The sequence below is a fragment of the Megalops cyprinoides genome, chromosome 5, assembly GCF_013368585.1.
Source record: "Megalops cyprinoides isolate fMegCyp1 chromosome 5, fMegCyp1.pri, whole genome shotgun sequence".
Taxonomy (NCBI): Eukaryota; Metazoa; Chordata; class Actinopteri; order Elopiformes; family Megalopidae; genus Megalops; species Megalops cyprinoides.
Window position 1 is genome coordinate 36216110 of NC_050587.1, and position 20365 is coordinate 36236474.

General features: G+C 40.2%; 1 protein-coding gene across 2 annotated transcripts; it reads right to left on the reverse strand.

The window, feature by feature from the left end:
* Positions 1 to 757: 757 nt before the first annotated feature.
* lhx3 (LIM homeobox 3) lies at positions 758 to 16242 on the reverse strand. 2 transcript variants are annotated; one of them, XM_036529728.1, is made up of 6 exons: positions 16173 to 16242; positions 6331 to 6502; positions 5813 to 6015; positions 3457 to 3608; positions 1850 to 2021; positions 758 to 1182 (listed from the first exon to the last, which is right to left on the reverse strand). In XM_036529728.1, the coding sequence occupies exons 1-6, from the start codon at positions 16240 to 16242 to the stop codon at positions 758 to 760; spliced, it is 1194 nt and encodes a 397-aa protein (XP_036385621.1). The 2 variants fall into 2 exon arrangements, with proteins under 2 accessions (XP_036385621.1, XP_036385620.1); XM_036529727.1 differs by lacking the exon at positions 16173 to 16242 and adding an exon at positions 11829 to 11925.
* Between the last annotated feature and the right edge of the window lie 4123 nt (positions 16243 to 20365).

Sequence of the window (20365 nt, forward strand, 5' to 3'; positions counted from 1 at the left end):
TCCTCCCAGCTGCTTTCCCTGTCCGTGTTCTCTCACGCGGCTGGGAGGAACCACACCACACACCAGCCTTGTAACCGAGTGCGTGGGAGCTCACTTTGGGCGGAGGTGCAATCATGGAGAAATGGGGAAAAGAAATGAAAGAAAAAAAAAAATCTGAAGAAAATGTAAATACTTTCAGCAAAGAGGTGACCTCAGGTATCTTGGTTTGTTTCGTGAGTCTTTTTATCTCAAGCTCTGCGGACCTCTCCTCAAACCTCCAAAATCACTTAAGACCATGGCAGGGTTCTCAGCAGCACCGGGATGGGTTTGAGGATGCTTCTGATGGATATCCATATGGATGTTGGTTCCAAGAGTAATTCAGCTGGTACAGAAGCAGCTGCTTAGACTTACATTCCCTGGTGCTCTATCATGATGGCTACAGGGTTCCGTTTATCCAACTGAAGCAGGGAATCAGACCAATCCGGAGACTGCGCTTTCCTTGTGATCAGCTGTATTGAGTCTCTCATGTCCTCTTTGAGTGTGTGCAAAGTCCTGTCCTTAATTCAGCCAGCACAGATGGGGTGAGAATGAAACGTGTAGTTTGGGGGAGCGAGCCCAAAAGATAAGAACATGGACCGAGACACTGTGATGCCACTCAGCAAGACAGTCTCTTTCCAAGCCCATGAAAAAAATCTCCAGAAGACACAGACGAGCCTTTACGCTTTGCATGGGTTCATCCGTTGACCTGTCCTCGCACCCCCCCAGTGGGGCGGGGTCATCAAAACTGGGTGTGGTCCACCTCGTCGAGCCAGGAGGCGGGACTGGCGGGAAAGTCCGGGTAGCCCCCGCTGCTGCCCGTGGACAGATCTGAGCTGGGCCCATTTCCGCCCCCCATCCCCCGCATGCCCTGGGCCATGCCCGGTGCCCCTCCCTGGGGCATGATGGACAGGCCCGAGTCGGGGTACACCAGGCCAGAGATGATGGGCTGGTGCCCGGGCAGGGCCTGCAGGGGGCCGGGGGACTGGGGCAGGCCGTAGGGGCTGCTTGACCGGATATCGTGGTACTGGTCCTGTGACGGGATCACCCCGTGCTCCAGGGGGAAGGGGCCGTGGCCGCCCCCCTGTCGCCCCATCGCCGGAGACGTTTCACTCAGACCCCCATACATCCCGTTGGAGTGGCCAAGGTCAGACATGGGTGGCTCGTCTGAGGTCACAGAGAGAGAGAATCACAGTGAGGGAGGTGTTTATTCTTCTGCAGAGTCCAAGCATCGAGTTACAGTTCAGTGCATATTTCTAAATGCCACAGAAATAAACAAACTATTTTTCTTAGAAACCTAAATGCTAAAGAATGCTCTCAGAAATATGACTGATTCCAGATTATGAATACTAAAACCTGAAATGTATTTGATTTTCAGTGATGAATTTAAGCTTTTTTACTCACATGATATTTCATGCACTTGTAACATTATCAATAAACAAAACAAAATTGCTTTTTGTTCTAAGTTCTAATTCAGCTGAATAATGGTAGGATTGAATCCACTTCTGGGAATTTAATGAGTACATTTCATGACACCTTAGACATTAAAGTGCAGAACCGAATCTTGTGCATTTTTGTATATTAGATGTATCAGATTAGTTATTTTTTCACTTTACGCCAAGCTTGTATAAGTAAAGTTTACATGTTTCATCTTAGATGAATGAAGATATTCAGCTATTTTTTTATTAATATATACAAGTGTTTCAGGCAATAAACTCGGCGTAAATTCTGGGTGAATTCGTTTGAGGATAATTATGAAATTCCATGCTTTCATATGTACAGCAGTCTCAGACAGTGCATTCTCTCCATGTCAGATGGTGCCGCCCTGCAGTACCTGTGAAGGAGACTTCTGCGTCGCTGTCCATCCCCTCCTCTTTGATACTGTCCTTATCGGATTTGGAACTGCCCCGCGACCTCTTCATATTGCGGAAGTACTGCCCCCACCTCTGCCGGCCCGCGTCCTTCTTCAGCCTCTTCTCCTTTGCGCGCCGGTTCTGGAACCACACCTGTGCGAAGGGACACGTCTTAGCGCGTTGCAGCCGAGCCAGGCGTAAACATAATTCCATCCGTGGCCTACTCATGCACAAGGCAGCAATGAAAGACGCACCCCCTCACTTCAAAATATACTCCAAATGACTGCTCCAAATGCAAACCTTCATCCTTTCACGAAAACAAAGAACATTCGTTTTTCGTCTTTAGAAACACTATTCTCCCAATTAAAATTGCACTATTTCTTCAACAAGCCCATCATTCGGCAACAGTTATGACTGAGGAGTCTAAAAATATTTAAATACACAATATTTCGTGTTATTCAGCCAAATGGACAAGAAAGGGCGGGGCGTTATCCCGTGAAGCTGTCCATATACCCCTGTCCTTCACCTAAAGCACTATGATGTAGCTTTGCTTTTGGAATCAATACATTCCTATTCATCTTCACAGAAATATTTTAAACGTTGAAAAAAAATCATTAGCACACACAAGGATACTAATGATCAATTAGGATGCATTAATGCTAACGGTGATTCATTTTGTAAGACTGTCTGGAGAGCGGGTCATGTCTTTTTTACCCCTGCGAAGGAGATTGCAGCAGTTGGCTACCACACTGATGCTCGACCTGCCATGACCACGGGGGAGATTTATTCCAGGTATAATTAACTCACAGACAGAGGGAAGCTGTCCTTAACCCATGGAGCAGACGGGTTAGCATCGGCGTTACGCTCGCAGATGAGTCCGCTACCGTTCGGTGTATTTCAATTATTCAAATTTCACTAGAGCCAGCCTCTAATGCGCATTGTAGATGAGGATTTAACGCAGACAGACTGGTTTGAATATTCGAATTCTAACCCAGGTTATGTTTCGGATGCATCGTCGTTTACGCCAATGATGTAAACCTCCCTAATTACACCATGTAGATGTAACTTTTTCAGACTCGGGTGCCATGATGAGTGTCGATAGATAATTTCACAGGGTAAGTTGTTCTTATTTTGCTGAATGAGGCAATTCAAGCCACTCTCTGCTCTGCTTTTTTCGGGTCACTTAAGAGGGGGATGAATAATGGATATTGGAATCGCAGCACCATCCTTGTTCCCATGGTGTCCTTGCAAATACATAAAACAATATATATGACCGCCGCGCGCGCCACAGAGTAGATCTACCCATAGACTGTGCGTAAGATTTCCCTCCTGGAACTGTTAATGAGCTTGTCCCCACCAATCTGACTTTCAAGCGCGGGTTCATTTAGCTCTGTCTGGCCGTAAATTAAAACCATTAAACCTCCCTTCCACCACGCAAGCGAGACTACCGCAGCCACCAGCCTCTTGTACATAAAAAAAACGTGCCCGCACCTCTTCCTTGTAAAATAGAAATAAATGACCGGTACAAATCAGATCATGATCCTAAAAAAGAGAAAAACATTAAAACCGAAAAAGTAATACGCCGCACCTGAACTACCCTCATGTCCAAGCCGGTTTCCGACGACAGCTGCTCCCTGACGTGACGCGCAGGTTTCGGGGAGTTGTTGTAAGCGTTTTTCAGGGTCTCCAGCTGTTTGGCAGTGATCGTGGTCCGTGGTCTTTTCGCCGTGGAGTCTGCCTCTGGAACGAGCAAGTCGCACGAGCTCAGTCACCAATTAGTTCATCAGCTACAAATCCAAAAATACAAGCTATCCGTGGATAAGTAGGCTGCACTGGTATGTACATCTTATATGAAATCAAAGCGCTCAAAATATTAAGAAAATAAACTATTCTGCATTTATAAACTATGTTTTCCTTATCGTGGCTCTTCTCTTGGTTATTTTCACCCCTGACCTGTCACCCATTCCTGTGTGGAAATTTTACACCGAGCGGCTCGGACACATTTACTTCAGATCATACATCACACATAATTAAGCAACGTAAACACCTACACTATGCAAAGCCATGTAAACACACCATAGCCATTTCAGTATATGGATAATGCTTTAAATGACAAAATAAAATGAAGGCATATAGCTCAGATTTTTCCCCCGGGGAACCAAAAGTCCTGATTCACAATCAGGTCCACTATAAGTAAAAAATATGAAACACAAATTGACCACCTCCATTCTCACCCCTATTATGACGTTATGGAAATGAGCAGGTTGGCTGGATCTCATTTTTGTTTACACGTATATTCCAGCAAATAGAAAAGCAATGAAAACCGTAAATAAAAAGAATTTTAAAGAATTTTAAAATAGTGAAGTACAAAACATACCGATACGAATACTGTAATTTATTTAGATGTCGCGCTGGCATTGCGGTTTAGTGGACCCCCGGTTTTATCTCGACCATATGGCGTCACAGCAAGAAGCCACTTTCCAGCCTCGGTTACAACGTTGCTTCTAAGTAATGGCGCCCTCTTGTTAATAAAAAACAAACTTGTGTGTTTTTCTTGAAAAGTTATGTTAATTCGCTATCAGAAAGTTATGTCCGTTGAATAAATCCGTGCTCAGCTTCGACTGTAAATTCACGCACAAGTGCGAGCTAAAATTATAAGTAAACAAAATTATTAAAATAATCTATTCTTCTGTTGCGTTTTTTTTTTTAATTTTGTTTCAGTTTGACTATCATTTTAACTCCATTATGCCCCTGTCAGTACACCTCTCGATACTCGAGCAATATAAGATTAAATTTCCTGCCTGAAAATTCGGCAGTATACTATGTTATTGCATTTTTCCACACGGGTTGTCATGTTCATTTATTCGAATAAAAATTCTTTTTTCGGTACAACAGCTATAAATATTATTGCAAATAATAACACGCTGAATAACATGTAAAATAACATAAGCCAAATTCATTTTTACAAACACAGCGTTAACTGTTTTAAAGTAACGGCTGAATTAGACAGGTCAATGTCGAAACCGCGTCGTCTGCTTATCTGCACTGAGAGACATATTTGAGAAGATCAACATTTTTTTTCTGCCCGGACGAACAGAGGTCAGGAAAGGCAGCACGCTGCGACGCTGTATAAGTAACGTGAGCTGTGAGTCATCACTGCGTCAGGGGAGGGCAGCGTCCGCAGGAGATTTTCTGATTTTCGGAGCAGTCTGCTGAATCGCAGGTTGAGCGCAGTTTAATCAGTGCGTGGAATGTGCTGACTGCCGAGCGAAGTTCCATTGAGTATTCGGCAGGGGGGACGACCATTTTTCTCCCCACGCCGCACTTGAATTTGCAATATATAGGCTGATATAGCGCCCTATCGATTCGGAAGGTAGGCTGCGGCGTTATTAGCGCAGCTCGGTCAACTGTTTATAGCTGACCTGGTGACCTCGGAGATTAAGTTCACAGATCAAAGCAGCTGTTCAATGAAAGGTTATTGAATAAAAAAAGTTGAAACGGCACCAGCTGACTAGATGCATGTAGCAATTTTGGAATTTCCACATTTCATTATATTAAGCTGTTACCTTCAGAAGGAGTGATGTCGGAAATTTGGGCAACCTTCTTTGGTGATGTAATTTAAAAAAAAAATTCATTATCTCTGATATGGCTGTGAGTTATGAATCCACTGACAAATCGTTGTTCAATAAACTACATATTAACAGCTACCATGGTGGTCTGCAACTCCTGTAAAATTCCTGTAAAATATAATAATAATAATAATAATAATAATAATAATAATAATAATAATTATTATTATTATTATTATTATTATAAATGGTTAGGATTGAATTACATAATAAATATAAAAATTTGTGAAGTAAAACTTTTGTGAAGAAATCATAATAATTTAAGGTGGACTGGGGTACGCTTTGAAAGGTTTGTGGTCGGGCGCGTCTTCTCACCTCGCTGTTTAGCGGTCTCGTAGTCCGCCTTGCACACGAGCCTGCTGTCCTCCATGAGGTAATACTCGTCGCCGGTGGCCAGCTGCCTCTTGCACACGATGCATGCGAAACAGTGTAGGTGATACACGAAGTCCTGCGCTCTCCGGACGACTTGGGTCGGTGGAATACCTTGTTGGCAGGCGGCGCATTTAGTCCCAAATCTCCTTTTGGAAATAACGGGACCGACATCAAATACATGATGTTGAAAAATAATTCCAACCTTCAGAGTGTTATAAAATATCCCATACTGCTATACATTTGAGAGAATAATGCTACAACATGTATACAATTGGATATAAATAATTTTAAAAAATACAACAACTGTACACCAGTCGAGATTCGAACCAGCAACCCTTCAGTTATGATTTATATGGTACAACAACGAAATGGTTGCATTTCTTCCACGTACTAATGCGACCAGGGCAAAGCTGTGAAAAGTGAAAGAAAAAAAGCGTAAACTCAACGGATAAAGCACTCACTTAAAGAAGTCTTCCTTGCAGTAGACGCTGTCGCCTCTGCTGAAGCACTTATCCGCCAGCTGGGATTGGCAGTCGCTGCACTTCAAGCACTTGCTGTGCCAATGGCGGTCCAACACCTTGAGGATGAAGCGGTCCACGATGTGCTGGTTGCATCCCGCACAAACAGGGATCTCTGGTCGGAAGGAAGACACAAACATACGGTTCACATCCGCGTAAAAGTTAGTCACTACACACTATGCTGATTGTACGAATTATCACCGTGTCTTAATAGATAGATAGAGATGTAAATGTATATGCATACATTATTGTAAAGTCGGATATTTTTGTTGGCAATTCAGTACTTTGCGCATTTAAGCGACAGTTTGCACTTTAGCAATTAATTTCTTGACCGTCTCCAAATCCGAAACACTTCACTACGGTGCCTATCATTATTATTATTATTATTATTATTATTATTATTATTATTATTAGTAGTAGTAGTAGTAGTAGTAGTAGTGGAATCAGAAGAAGACGAATGACTAATATTAGTCGTGATAGTAGCAGCTCCAAGTATATTATAGGGCATTTTTTTTAAGTTTCAGACAATTTACCGTGTGCTGTAGTTTGACTGTTAAACGTATACGTTTCACCTTGGAATTTGGAGCGGTGTATTTGGACTTGCTAATGATCTCTAATAAGATGCAGAAATGGTCTGGGTAATGCCAGGAAGTACAGTGTGAGTATCAGCCAGCTTGACCGAGCAACAGTTGACACGCTGGTAAGTTTTTTAAGGTGAATTTCCGGGAATTATTGGCCAAACGTTCAGCCAAAAACTGTAACTCCAGCCGCAAAATCAAGGCTAGAAACAGACTTCTATAACAGATAAATAAAATGTGAATTACTAAAACAGAGTACCATTTTCGGAGAAGAAACGGCATTAAGTATCGATTATGCAAATTGAACAGAGAACAAAATACATATTTTTTTGTTCGGCCGAAATTAGGATAAAATATAATTAGCACAGATTGTATCTGCAGTTTTTTATGTTGATGCAAGCTGATGCAATATGGCTCTTCCAGGTAAATATCAGAACGGTTTCCTAATATGAAATCCATGATGCCTCTTTTGTGATGCTCAAACAAAATCTAAAATGGTTTACGGATATGAAAATAGCGCATTCGCTTGTATTCAAGATATACCTGTATACCTATTGTTATAATATCATATCATATAGGCCTAATGTTATTTATAACACCTTCATCAATATGTAAATGCCAACAAATGACGAACTAACTGTAGGCATTATGGAAATGGAAGTGGACCACGAGAGACTTCTTAAGCTTCGCCATGTTTCTTCGGTTTTTCTCTTTTGTTTGTAGCCTTTCTGTCATTTATCAACTGCTGCGTATTTTGAGTTATCAAAATCTGATTTAATAGTAATGAATTATACTGCTACGACATATTATTATTATTATTATTGTTATTATTATTGTTGTTGTTGATGATGATGATGATGATGATAAGAAGAGGAGGAGGAGGAGGAGGAGGAGGAAGAGGAAGAATAAGTGAGCATCTACAGGATACTGCATTTTTTTGTCATGAAGGTGACCCAGATAACTTCGGCTCTAAAGCATTCAGTGTGTGGCGTAAACATGAGTAACAGTTCTTTCTAGGTGTGTTCTACTCGTCCTCGGATGCATATGAAATCACCCGTGCTAATCAGGGAAGAAGCATACACGGCACATCTACGCACAACAAAACTCGCGTGAGCCGATCAGGAATTGAATAATAAAAACACTAAACAAAATAACAAACTTAATAAACCCATAACTTGAAAAAATACAGCTGAACAACAACACAACAACAACAACAACAGCAATAATAATAATAATAATAATAATAATAATAATAATAATATTAATAATAATAATAATAAATGGTTAGGATTGCTGCATAATATTATAATTATTGTTTTCATATTACTAGTTTTGTTAGTTTGCAATAACATTATTTACCATTTTAAGTATTTATAGGCCTAATCGTTGTCTTATCAGTCCCGTTACAGCAAAACAAACAAACCGGTGTTAGCGATTATTATTATTATTATTATTATTATTATTCGTAATAATAAATGGTGCAGAACAAATATAAGAATATAAAAATCTTAATATATCATATTATAATACATAATAAGAATGTGATTAAGGCAAAAAACACATGCCGGTCAAATTACGCTTGGTACCCGTTAATATTTCGATAGGAATCCCATCAAAGCGGTATACTTGTTAGATACATAGTACATACATACATACATCTGTTAGGAAATTATAATTAGAGCCTTCAAAACTTTAACTGCAAACACCATTCCAAGATTTTATCTGTGAAGATAAGATTTCACAGGAAACATCCCTCATCGTGCACCCTCGACACCTTATATCACGCACATACACATGACATTCACTTCTGAAGCTATCCGGCGTTCCCTCAATGCGCTTAAACCGCAAATAATAAGGCTTTTTATTAACCAGTGTCCGGTAATCCCATGACCACAATATTTAATCTTTTTTACTAAAATGTCACCAAGACACCCTCTCCCGCTAGTTCGGTGCCCCATTCCCTCTGCCCACCTGCCACAATAAGAGACCTGCTCGCTCTTACTTTGCATGGTGATCAGTGAGTGGATCCTAAAATCTTAAAGCAACTGTAAATCCAGGGTGGCTGTCTCTCGTCCCTTTTCCACTCCCGAGTCGAAAGCTGTGTCGCCACCTCCTTTGGTTCTTCCAGCTCAAAGACCATCCCTCCCGGTGGCTAATTGCAAGCGCGCGCGTTATTCGCCTCCGAGCCCACGCCTCTGCTGCTGGTCCACATAGGAGAAACTTAGAGATAGCCTAATAAAACACACGCGTCGTTCAGCACCAGCCAGATATCCCCAACAAGGAAGTACCACCGGCCAATCACTGCCGGACAACTGTTCCTGGTGAGGTTGTACTGTTCATCCAGCTTCAAAGACCAGTAAAATGTGCCCGGACGCACAAAGTAAAGACAGCTCATGCACTTAAAAGGAAACAACGGCAGACGTTGCATCCTATGGACTTCAGAATAGATGACAGAATTTAGCAAAGACTTTTTGAAAGCCGGTCTTGCAACTACCATCACCTGTATCAAATCACATTGCTAGAAAGCCAAGTGTTTTGCATTTCATTAACACAGAGGCACGAGAAGAGCCGCAATGTAGGCCTATCGTCTAAAAGTAGTAGTGAGAGTCTCTGTAGGCTACTCCAACCATTCAAATCAAGACAGGGCTCGAACCTTCCAGTTATGTTACTCAAAAATGTGCAGACTGGGTCAATTCATTGCAGCCTTTGATCCAGATCTTATTTTTTTAGCTGTATTACCGATGTGTTCTTGCTTAAAAACAAGCAAAAATGTTTTCATGAAGTCATACACTGTCATTGTAAGAATGCACACCCTTCGCACCCAGTAAAATGAGAAACAGAACACAAGTTTGACTGCTTGGTTTTAGGTGCCACTTGTGGCGATGATGCCGCCTAAAATCCAGCACGCCGTGAGAAAATCAATAACGCTTATTCTGCTATGTTCTTCATGTACAAAAACATCACTGTTCATGTTTACTAAATACGTTGCAACAGCTCTGTGCCGTCTCAATTTCTACATTTGTAACGTAAATTCATAACCCATGGGCTTACTTGGGGGAATTTAAGTCTTTTAACTCGTCTTGAAATGAAGTCGATGGTAACGTTTAAGTCTTTGTCGCCAAAGTTTCATACTTTTAGGTCCATATTAGACTATTAGTGTAATAGGTTGGAGTAGCCTGTGACCCCGCGGACGGTAACGAGACGAAGGACCGTAGATTCCCTTTATTGTAACAGTTCCCTCTCAATGTATGCTATATTCATAGTCTAACAACCAATCCAGATAGTCATCAAAACACACTCTTAAGACATTTAGCGGCCTAGCATTTGTTCCTTTACGAACGAACCCTAGGCGTCATGACATCACTGCGAACGTAACTTGAATTCAAGTTCAGGTATTATCATTCTATTACTATTTGATAAGGCTGAACACTTCGCAATCCATTGGAGGAAGGAGTCGCATTCCTATTGTTCGTTTTGTGGACCTTAAATAAAAAATGAAGCGAGCGGTTTATGTAGCAGCTATTCCCAGCTACCTACAAACAGTAAGGGAGTCACGCCATGCGCAGGTGTACCGAGCGCTTATTATTTATTCAAAGGGTTCTGTAAAACTAGAATATAATGTCCTCGCCTCACGGCACCAAAGAATTATTACAATATTTACTCATCTGTTTTAAAATATGCTTAAAATAATGCAGCTTTTTACGTTTAAATGATAGTGTCCTGGAATTTAATAGGACGCCGAATAATATGAGGTTCAAGTAGCCTAATTCATGACTGGAGTAAAATCAAAGTACACATCTTCTGCTCATTATATTTCAAGAGGCAGAAGTTCTTCCACAAACACAACGCTAGTCAGTTGTGGTTCGGTTTTTATCTCGCAGGTGGGTGAAAGTTACCTCACACCACATCCAGTTTATTTACACCGAGAGCTACGGAGAGATAAGGTAACAATCAACCTCACCTCTCTGGGTTTCACTGCTGCTAAGGAGAAAATAACTGACAAACAATATGCGCATTCAAATCAACCCGCCGTCCCACAGTGAAAACCAGAGAGCTGGGGAAAATGTTGACAGACAAAACGGGCACTAAAATCAAAATAAATCTTTTTTTTGAGTTTGTATCATAATTTTAAAAAAGTAGCGTAATCCACTGGTCGTGCAGGTAGCACAAAAGAACGAATTGAGTGCATTTCTAAGAAAGAGAAAAGTTGATTTGTTATGCACAGGAATAAAAAGATAAGACATATGTCACTTCGCAGATTCTCCGTCTTTGGCCCTAATCTTCTGACGTCCAGATTTAGCCATAATCCACGGTATTACAAAGATAGAAGGGAGGACTATAACAGATCAAAAGAAATGTCTGTAAAAGGGAACAATTCAACGCGCAATACTGGTAACCGTCGAATGAAATTTCGCAACGGAGTTGTTTGCGCATAAAGGCGACTATTCAATCAAGAAGCAACACGTTTAGCCGCAGAGTTATTTACAATTTCAGCAACCAACATTTACAATAACCACTCTGAGGCAGTATTCTTTTCATAATTTGTGCAAGTTAACTACTGTAAATAAATGACATAAATGAGTCATTAAAAGTATACCGACTCCGTCATTAACATACTTTCCCTCTTAAAAGCATTTCCCGGGCACAACATGCCAAACAACGACTGTCGTTTGAGAGAACAAATTCACGAAACCGAGAGGAACGGAAACACAATCCCAGCTAAAATATCTAAAACTTCTGCAGAGTGACATAAGTACATTTAGAGAGAACATTCCTTCATTTTATTCCTGGCATAAAGTATAGAAGTCACATTCAAGTATTATTTCACTGAGAGCAGAGCTTCAAACTGTTGGAGTGGTATACCTTTACGGAGATCCTCGTTCTGCGCTAGCAAAGCAAACAGCATTTCCGTGTTGTTTGGCGCTTGTTTTGGGGAGCCCCGTTCGTTATGAACATCCATTGCTCGTCATATCGTTTTAAAACTATCGAAAAACGACGTTCATATAGCAGTCTGCGATGTAAGTTATTCGCGTCGGTCAGGTGCGCGAGATTTCCTGATAACAGAAGTAAGGATTCCGCCGCGTCTTGCGCGCTCGGCTGCCGGCTGCGTGGCTGCGGAAGATGCTTTGTGCTTTGCGCGAAGAGCAATGGATTACGCCGCCCGGTTACCCTGGTGACTGGACTGTTAAGGCAGCGAGAGATAGAATATCATCACCTTCGACGTGTGAAGAGGTGTACCGACCCCAACGAGTCCCCGGAAAACAAAGGCGCAAAACTCTGCATCTTTTACGAGAACGAGAACTTATTGCAGGATAATTTCATTGCAAAAAAAAAAAAAAAAAAAAAAAAAAGCCTTAACCGGGGTCAGCTGTATTCCCAGACTGCCTTCTGTTTTTGGGCCCACTCATCAAAAAGGACAACATTAATACACACCAGTCTAATGGTAACGAAAACTCATTTGGATAATTTATATGTTTACCACTTTACAAGTTGCATCAGATATGCTTGCATTTGGATGCAAAACCGAACTTTTCACCTCATTTCACGTTGTGAGGTATCATAAAATAAAAGGTGTATAAAGGTAATCGCCTCAAGGCACAGCTATGGGTTGCAAGTATCAATAACAGATCAAGTGAAGGTGCAGTTAGGCCTACCTTTTATCATACTTTAAAGAATCTTCACAGTTTTGTTGTAATGTGCATATTTTGTGTGGGTAATAACGTAAACCAATGCCATTTAAACGCGTATATTAGATATTTCTACAGCTTTGCACTTACCGGGTGGATTGACTGCACCCCACACATGGATACATTTCCGGCTGGCATATAAACTATAGTTTGCACCCTACAGACCGAAGTGATTAAAAAGCAATTTAAGGCAGACTAAATAGAAAACCATAACGCAAAACCCAGATACAAAACTATAATACAACCATAAAAAGTACAAAACCATAAAAGGGGATTTTGAAATAGATATTGATTATGAGTGACAGTGAGGGGGTATCTCCATATCTAGACCAACACCTTTTTTTAAAAATACCATCACATAATCAGTGATTAACATAGGAAATATTCAATTTCCCATGAACACTGAGAGATAATGACCTTTAATTGATATTTAAATTGGAACAGCATTTAGAACTGAAATTACTTTCAAACACAGCAATTGTCGTTGAACCTTAGTTTTCAAGACAAAGGCTTTCAACATCATACAACAGAAAAAACTCATACCCTTTCGCAAACAAATGCTTCGTAAAAAATAAAAATGAAGCGTTTTCTTTTCGCGTGAAATGTGTAGATCACGCAACTACATCTCCTGCTGGCTAATATTTGGAGGTAGACTGTCTGGTACACATCTTATACATAAAAGTACTAGTGAGAGGGAACAAGTATTTGTCAGCTACAAGCCTGAGATTTTAAACAATTGTCTTTGTACTTGCAATAAATTCAAAATGAAATACAGGGCACACACAAGTCTAAAATGTATTTATTTGTACTTTTTGTAAATTAAAGTAGAATTTAAGATATGTTGATCACAAGGCAATACCAGGCATTTGGATCACACGCTTATTGAAGGAATATGACTGTGTCTGCTTATTTTATTTTAACATACAGATATAGCAAGATCTAGCTGAAATTATCACCAACTCTTGCATTTAGGCACATGGTCGGCATCTGAAAACATCATTTAGATATATTCTGTAAAATACTTTAATAAATCTAAACCATAACCCATACGCTGATTGTGTCATATGTGACATTATTCTTTGTTATTTTGAGAGAGAGAATGAGCATCTATTTGCTTTGAACTTATAGATACTTATCTGTTATAACCACATTGTTCCATTATCCCCGTAGTTGAACTTGTTCGGCGGTTGAGGCAATTTTTAAATAACATTTTGTTGATGGAGTTGTCATGGATTGCTTGGTCAGGCAACCGTTTAATTGATGAAACCGGATTTCGAGGTGAACACAAATCATTAACGAAATATCATAAAGAGATCGGTACATTCCCGCTTGTCATATGGAGCGTTTTGACTGTGAAAAGGCATCACGCTACGTCCAGTTGTGACTTCCAAAAGACAACTGTTTGCTTTGGTGGAGATCGGCTGCTCAATAAAATGCTAAGTGGGGCAACACCCAGATGAATTCTATTGACACCGATCTTTAGTGCAAAAGGGCGCCTTGGGAAATCAAGCCTAGTGCCGTCGGTGACTAGTCCGCTGATGAATTCAAAATCAATGCCCCATTTGCCTGCGTTTTCAGAGTATATGAAACACATTTCGGTGAAAGGTGCGCGATGCTTCAATGTTCTTTCTTACTTTCAAGCTTTAATAATATTTTTTATGTCTTATTGATCGCTCACTTTTGAAAGCCGGGGCGACAGTAATGGGGTGAAATGAGAGATGCTTATGACCAAAATAATGAAGAAAGGGGCGAGTGAGATCCGATCATTATGGGATGTACACGGAAATAAACGAAGTAGACTAAAACTGCTTGGTTTCTCCTCTCTTGTGCGCAACAAGGACTATTAATGGTGCACATGTGAGGCGATTAAAAATACAAATATCTCACAAATTTGAACATTTCTCATTACTTTCGACGCACTGGCTTGAAATACAACTGAATAATAATCTTAATAATAATAATAATAATAATAATAATAATAATGTACTGCAACAACCCTTATCATCATCATAATCATCATCATCATCATCATCATCATCATCATCATCATTACTCTTTCAATGATTATTATCACCCACATTAAATGAATAAAACACAAGTACATTTTTCAAGTTTTTTAGGTGCATTGTACTAACTTTAGAACATCAGAATTGTTCCTATCCGAAAATGAGATGCAGACGTAACTCTGTCTATCGCATTATTAAAGATATCTTTTTATATTTTACAAGGTAAGCTGCACTGATCATAGCCAAACTGAACTGATGTAGAATTTAAATACTGGATACAAAAATCTTGAACACACTTAGTAATCATGTTTAAAACAGAAATGTCTCACTAGGTGTCACACTTGTTGGTTCGTTTCTATCTTTCAGAATAAAGTTAAACATGCTATTGAAATCCAGGCCTCGCTTTGGATAAAATTAAAAGCTCCCTGTGGGGAAACAGCACACTCCCACACACATTTTGCAATCTTTCCCAACAGAGAAGATAACTTGTTTAGGATTTAACGTTTCAACGTTTCAACCTAAACAGATTTTCACACGTTTACGATACACATTTCTGTTCAATACCCGTTTCAAAAACAACTGCTGGAGGTACTCTGTTGTTAGTAACACGCGCATTAGCGCTGCCTTTTCCCTTTCTGTCGTCTTGACACAACAGGTGAACTTCAGGTGCAGCACCTGTCGTTGGAATTCGAGACCTGTTGAGCATTTTTACGCCGTGCGAACGAGGGCTGGATTGCAGGCCAACAGGCTGTCGCACAGAGGCACGCCTCGAGTGGGTTTGGTGTGTCACTCTGAGGGGCTGGGAGTGCCCCGGTGGCCTCGTGACAGCAACGAGTGATGGTGTGAAATGACAGCTCGCGCTTAACATCTGTTCATACCATCCTCTAACAATGCGACGCATTACATATTCATAACGTCTCCCCCAAGCAGGCAACCCGGAGAAACACAAATGAAACGTCCAGAAACCATTTTTTATCTACATAAAATTTACAGATAAAGCGCTGTGACATATAAAGTTAAATTTGGGATACTATTGGCAATAGTAGGCTACTAATTAATGTTATAATAGTGTAAGTACATAACTCCCTCCTTTAGGTGGCTGTTATAATTTTAACCGAATTGAGCTCATCACCGTTCTGGACAGTAAATATATACAAAATATCTCTGGGCATTACTATAAATGGCAGAACTCAAAATGCTATATGTTATAATGGGCCGCCGCACGCTCCCGTTCAATTCAATTTCAATTAGAGTAATCTTATCATCCCAGTCTTTTAAGATCTTTGTGAGCCGTGTATTCCCTAGAGTGCGGATAATAACCCGTTGCAACACACAATTTCATGGCAAATTAACTCCTGCTGATAAACACAGAGAGCATGATAGGCGTAACATTGACTTCGTCATCTTTCCTTATTAGAAAACAAAAGTATGTATACAAGGCACTGGCGCGGCAAACACCCATCGCAAATACAAACTTTTGGGGGTGATTAAAATCAGAACAGTAGGTTACTTACCTTGACTGGCGCTGTATCTGGAATAATTTCCGTGGTTCTGACAATTCGATGCTGGATGTTCGAGCAGCATTCTGAACAAGTAAAATTGTCACCTCAAATGATAATACTCGTGTATGATATCTGGTAGCAAATACTGAAAGCAGGTACGTGTTCGCTAACTGATGCTAATTTGTGCAGGCTATTAATCCGAAAACGCTGCCTAATTAAAAAGAAACACGCCCTGCGTAGCGCGGTCACAGTCTTGCAAACAAAGTGAATCCAAAATAAATAAGTAAACACACTTGGTCACGGAACAAAAACCGCCTCCGGGTCTTTCGTTGCGCGCTGTGTTCGGACAAGATTTAAAACGCAAGTAACTAGCCGGTCTGTTCTGAGGATTGGAAGAGGGGGAGAGAGCGGGGGGTACTCCTGACAATTAACCGCGTCAGCTGACCTCGAGCTGCGACTGGTGCCTGTTTTAGCATAACAAAAGTGAAGATTGGAGTAGGATGCTGTCTGCTGAAAGCTCCGCTCTGTCCAGGGTGCTGAAGGGGAGTCTCTACGCACGATTCCGGAGGCGTGTGCACTGTGTCGTCTTCCTTGTCTTCAAATAAAGCTCTCATATCTGTCTAGCGGTACACGTGTCCATCTTTCAGCGCACACAATAGCGCACTGAGCAATCCTGCGTCGGGACATTGTTGTTATGCGATTTCATTCTCTCGCTCGTCTTTTGTTCAGTCACAAAAAGGCCGTAACAAAAGTAACAATTGTTCATTTGACAACTGGAGTTGTTTACTCCTGTTTGGGCTTGAAAGTGTTGAAGGAAAAAAAAACTGCAAAAAGCAGCCCATCTCAGTTACTTGTCTCTGTTTCTACGGTTAGAATGGACTGGTTTTTAAATAATTGTATTTGACCTCCCCAATAAATAAATGCATGTATGCATGTGGGAAAAAAAAGAAATTAAAAAAATAGGATTTCAGATATATTGACAAATGTAAAATGATCACACACACCGCCATGAATGATACACTTACTGAAATGTGTGTGTGCGTGTGTGTGTCTGTGTGTGTGTTACTGTTAATGTATAAACGTACAGTTGATGTATAAATATAATTACTCTTTTCGCTTTTAAATGGGTGATTCTCATAGTAGCTTTATTGAATCCGTACCATTATCTTGGTAAAGGGGTCCATTTGCTCATTTTGATTTTTTATGAGGACGACATATTGGTTATTTCAAAAATATTATTTTAGAAATATATTATAAATGGCATCGTGATTTTTTTGTAATTAATGTGACAATGCAAAGGGCTAAGGGGTAGAAAGAAAGTACGTATTGCACAGGTTTAAAACACAAAGCATCGAATATAGTCATCCTAGTATGTACAATGTAGAATCCTAACGTAGAATGTCCTGATTATAGTTAAAATGAAAACAAACTAGGCAACGCCACTGACATAATCGCATCCCTCTTCGATTACAAAATAGAGACTGAATGTCGCAATTATTGATGATGATAATATGTTTTACATCCCATTTTAATTCTGGAATTAAGATCTTCATTTTGCAAACGTAAGAAAGAGTACACCATCTTCATATTAAGGAAAAGAAAAAGTGATGAATTTGCAAATCATGGGCATGTTTGAAATCACAACCTTATCTGTGCAGATATACATGTGTACAAAGTTGTAGATACCGAGGGACATAAACATGATTCTAAAATAAGCATATGTCTCAACAGACGTGAGAGGAAGATGAGTCTCTCTTCCTCCTAAAATTAAATATATAATGCTTTCTTTCACTCTGAAACGGAGCACAAGTCGTTCTCCGCATGTCGTTCTAACTAAAGATCTAAACATTAAAACAAAAAATGAAATGGTGTTTAAATCATAAAATTTTGAAATTCAAATTTAATATTTTAGTGGGGCTATAATTTCCACGTGGCATACTATCCTGAATACAGCGGCATATGAATCAGTGACTTGCAACGACCATGGGTGCGTTATGTTTCGTGAATGCGTCATTTTAATGCACATCTGTGTCCGTGTGGTCAGCGCCACGTGAATCAATTCCGCCGTTTTGTTTGATTTTAAATGCTCCCTTTTAATTTTTGCAATAATTGCAAATATGTGATTTCGTGGAATACGTGGAATGGGCATGGTTGCTCGAAATATTCAGCGGTAATGCCTTCACGCTGTGAACATGCACTTGGATTATACCCCCGAAGTACAGAGAAAACCTCATCTAGTGATTTTTCATTCCATTCGAGGCAATGCACTATTTTACCATATGATTAGACAATTGAAAGAAGATTCATTAATGTATAGAACATGGTGTGTATTTGCCATGTACCCCGTTATCATAGGGCAAGATGTCGTTAATTTCCCAAATGAGATTATTTTGAGAAAGGTATTTCGAAACCACGTTTTATTTGATGTCACAAATACCCTGAATCTGAGTGAGCATACAGTATAACCTCTTCGATTTGCGAGCACATTTCAATCTTCATGTCATTTAGTCCTTTCTCAGTAATTTGATAAAATAATAGCATGCAAAAATATTTCACAGGCAGTTGGCAATACTTTTTAAAGACGTAATAATAAAGATCGACACATTTTAATAACAAGCAAGCAGTAGACAGGAATCGTTGAACATCATTCACTAATTCAATGCAGAGAAAAATGATATACTCCTGTATACTGCAATGATCATGACGACCATGACAGTAACAGCATTTATAATCAGTAGCCCTCGAGTCTTTTTCTTGCCTTGTTGCCAATGGCAGCATTCGTTGACCTCTTGTCGTTGAAATACATCCTTGTATGGACGCAAGTTTCTATAATCTGTGTTCGTCTGTGTAATGGCCTATCACTGTGCCTTAAACTGCAGAAGGTACTCACAAAACGCACATCTGCACAATGTGTGCTGCTTCACTGCTCACGTGGATCTATAAATACTTGTTCTCTGTGTAACCTTGTTCTTATGTGCAACCTTATGCTCAGCAATATTGAATATGATCATGCATTGCGCTTCGCCTAAAGATAACGCCAAGTCAACAGAGGCAAAATTAATGATAGTTAATGTTCACAGTTTAACAAATATCAGTACTTCAAGATTTGAGGGGAGTGCAGTTGAAATAAAAGCACGTCGTGGTGGACTGTCAAAATCACGCCGGCAACTAATTACTTGCAGGTAGATACGTGAGGAGTTTCTTGAAACTATCTTGAAACTATAGCTGAACACAGCTTGAAATCAGCAATAGTTCAAAATCAGAAAAAAAAAACATGTCAAAGTGCTTCCCGCCTGGAATGCTAAGCCTGAAAACTCAAAATCTAATCCAGTCATTTATGAATGATGCAACATCATAGCAGGAGGCGAATGTGGCATAGTAAATCCTTATTCCTGAAAGGGGTGGGGGTTTGCCAAGGCTAACAGCTCGACCGACGTTGCTCAATGGCTGAGACTACTTTACTGGTGCTTTCGCCCTCTAGTGGTAAAGTGTCCTTATTGCCCCTATCAGCTGTGGGAGCCGCTCAAGAGGTGAATGGGTCCCTGGCACTACCGTTGTAAATGTAGGTCTTTCCAGTCGCAGACAACACAGTACGGTTTCGGAAGATTCCTGAGGGGAAAGAGGAAAAGACGCATTGCCAATAAATAAATAAATAAATAATAAAACTGAGGCTCACTGTAAATTGTTGGGGATTCCAGATGAGATCTATCTAGGAAATTCGCATGACAAAAATACAAAAAAAAAAAAAAACAGCCTCGCGATCGCGTTTTTTGTCTTGCGCCACTGGTAATTGTTTTTGTTTTTTCCTGATTCTAGCTTTATTATTTATTCTTATCACGGAATCGTCTCGGGATACTGCACTGTACCGTCAGACTTGTTTTCATCACTTGAGACGATGTGGCTGCGTCCCATAATCCAACATCAACAAGTCAGTCTGATCTCCTTATAGAAGATTATGGCAAACAAACGGCAAGTCTGGAAGGAGCCCTGCGCTGTAACTAGTGTTCTAAACTGTACAGGGTTTCAAAGGCGCTTACTACAGAAAACAACAAGTCGTTCTTAAACCATCATCTCAGTATAGATTTGGATTATTTCTATTGTTGTTATTATCATATATGTTGTTTTTTTTTGTTGTAGTCGACAGTGGACGTAGAATCAGCCAGTGTAACAGTTTTTTGTGTTTCGTTTCAATGATTTACAGGCTT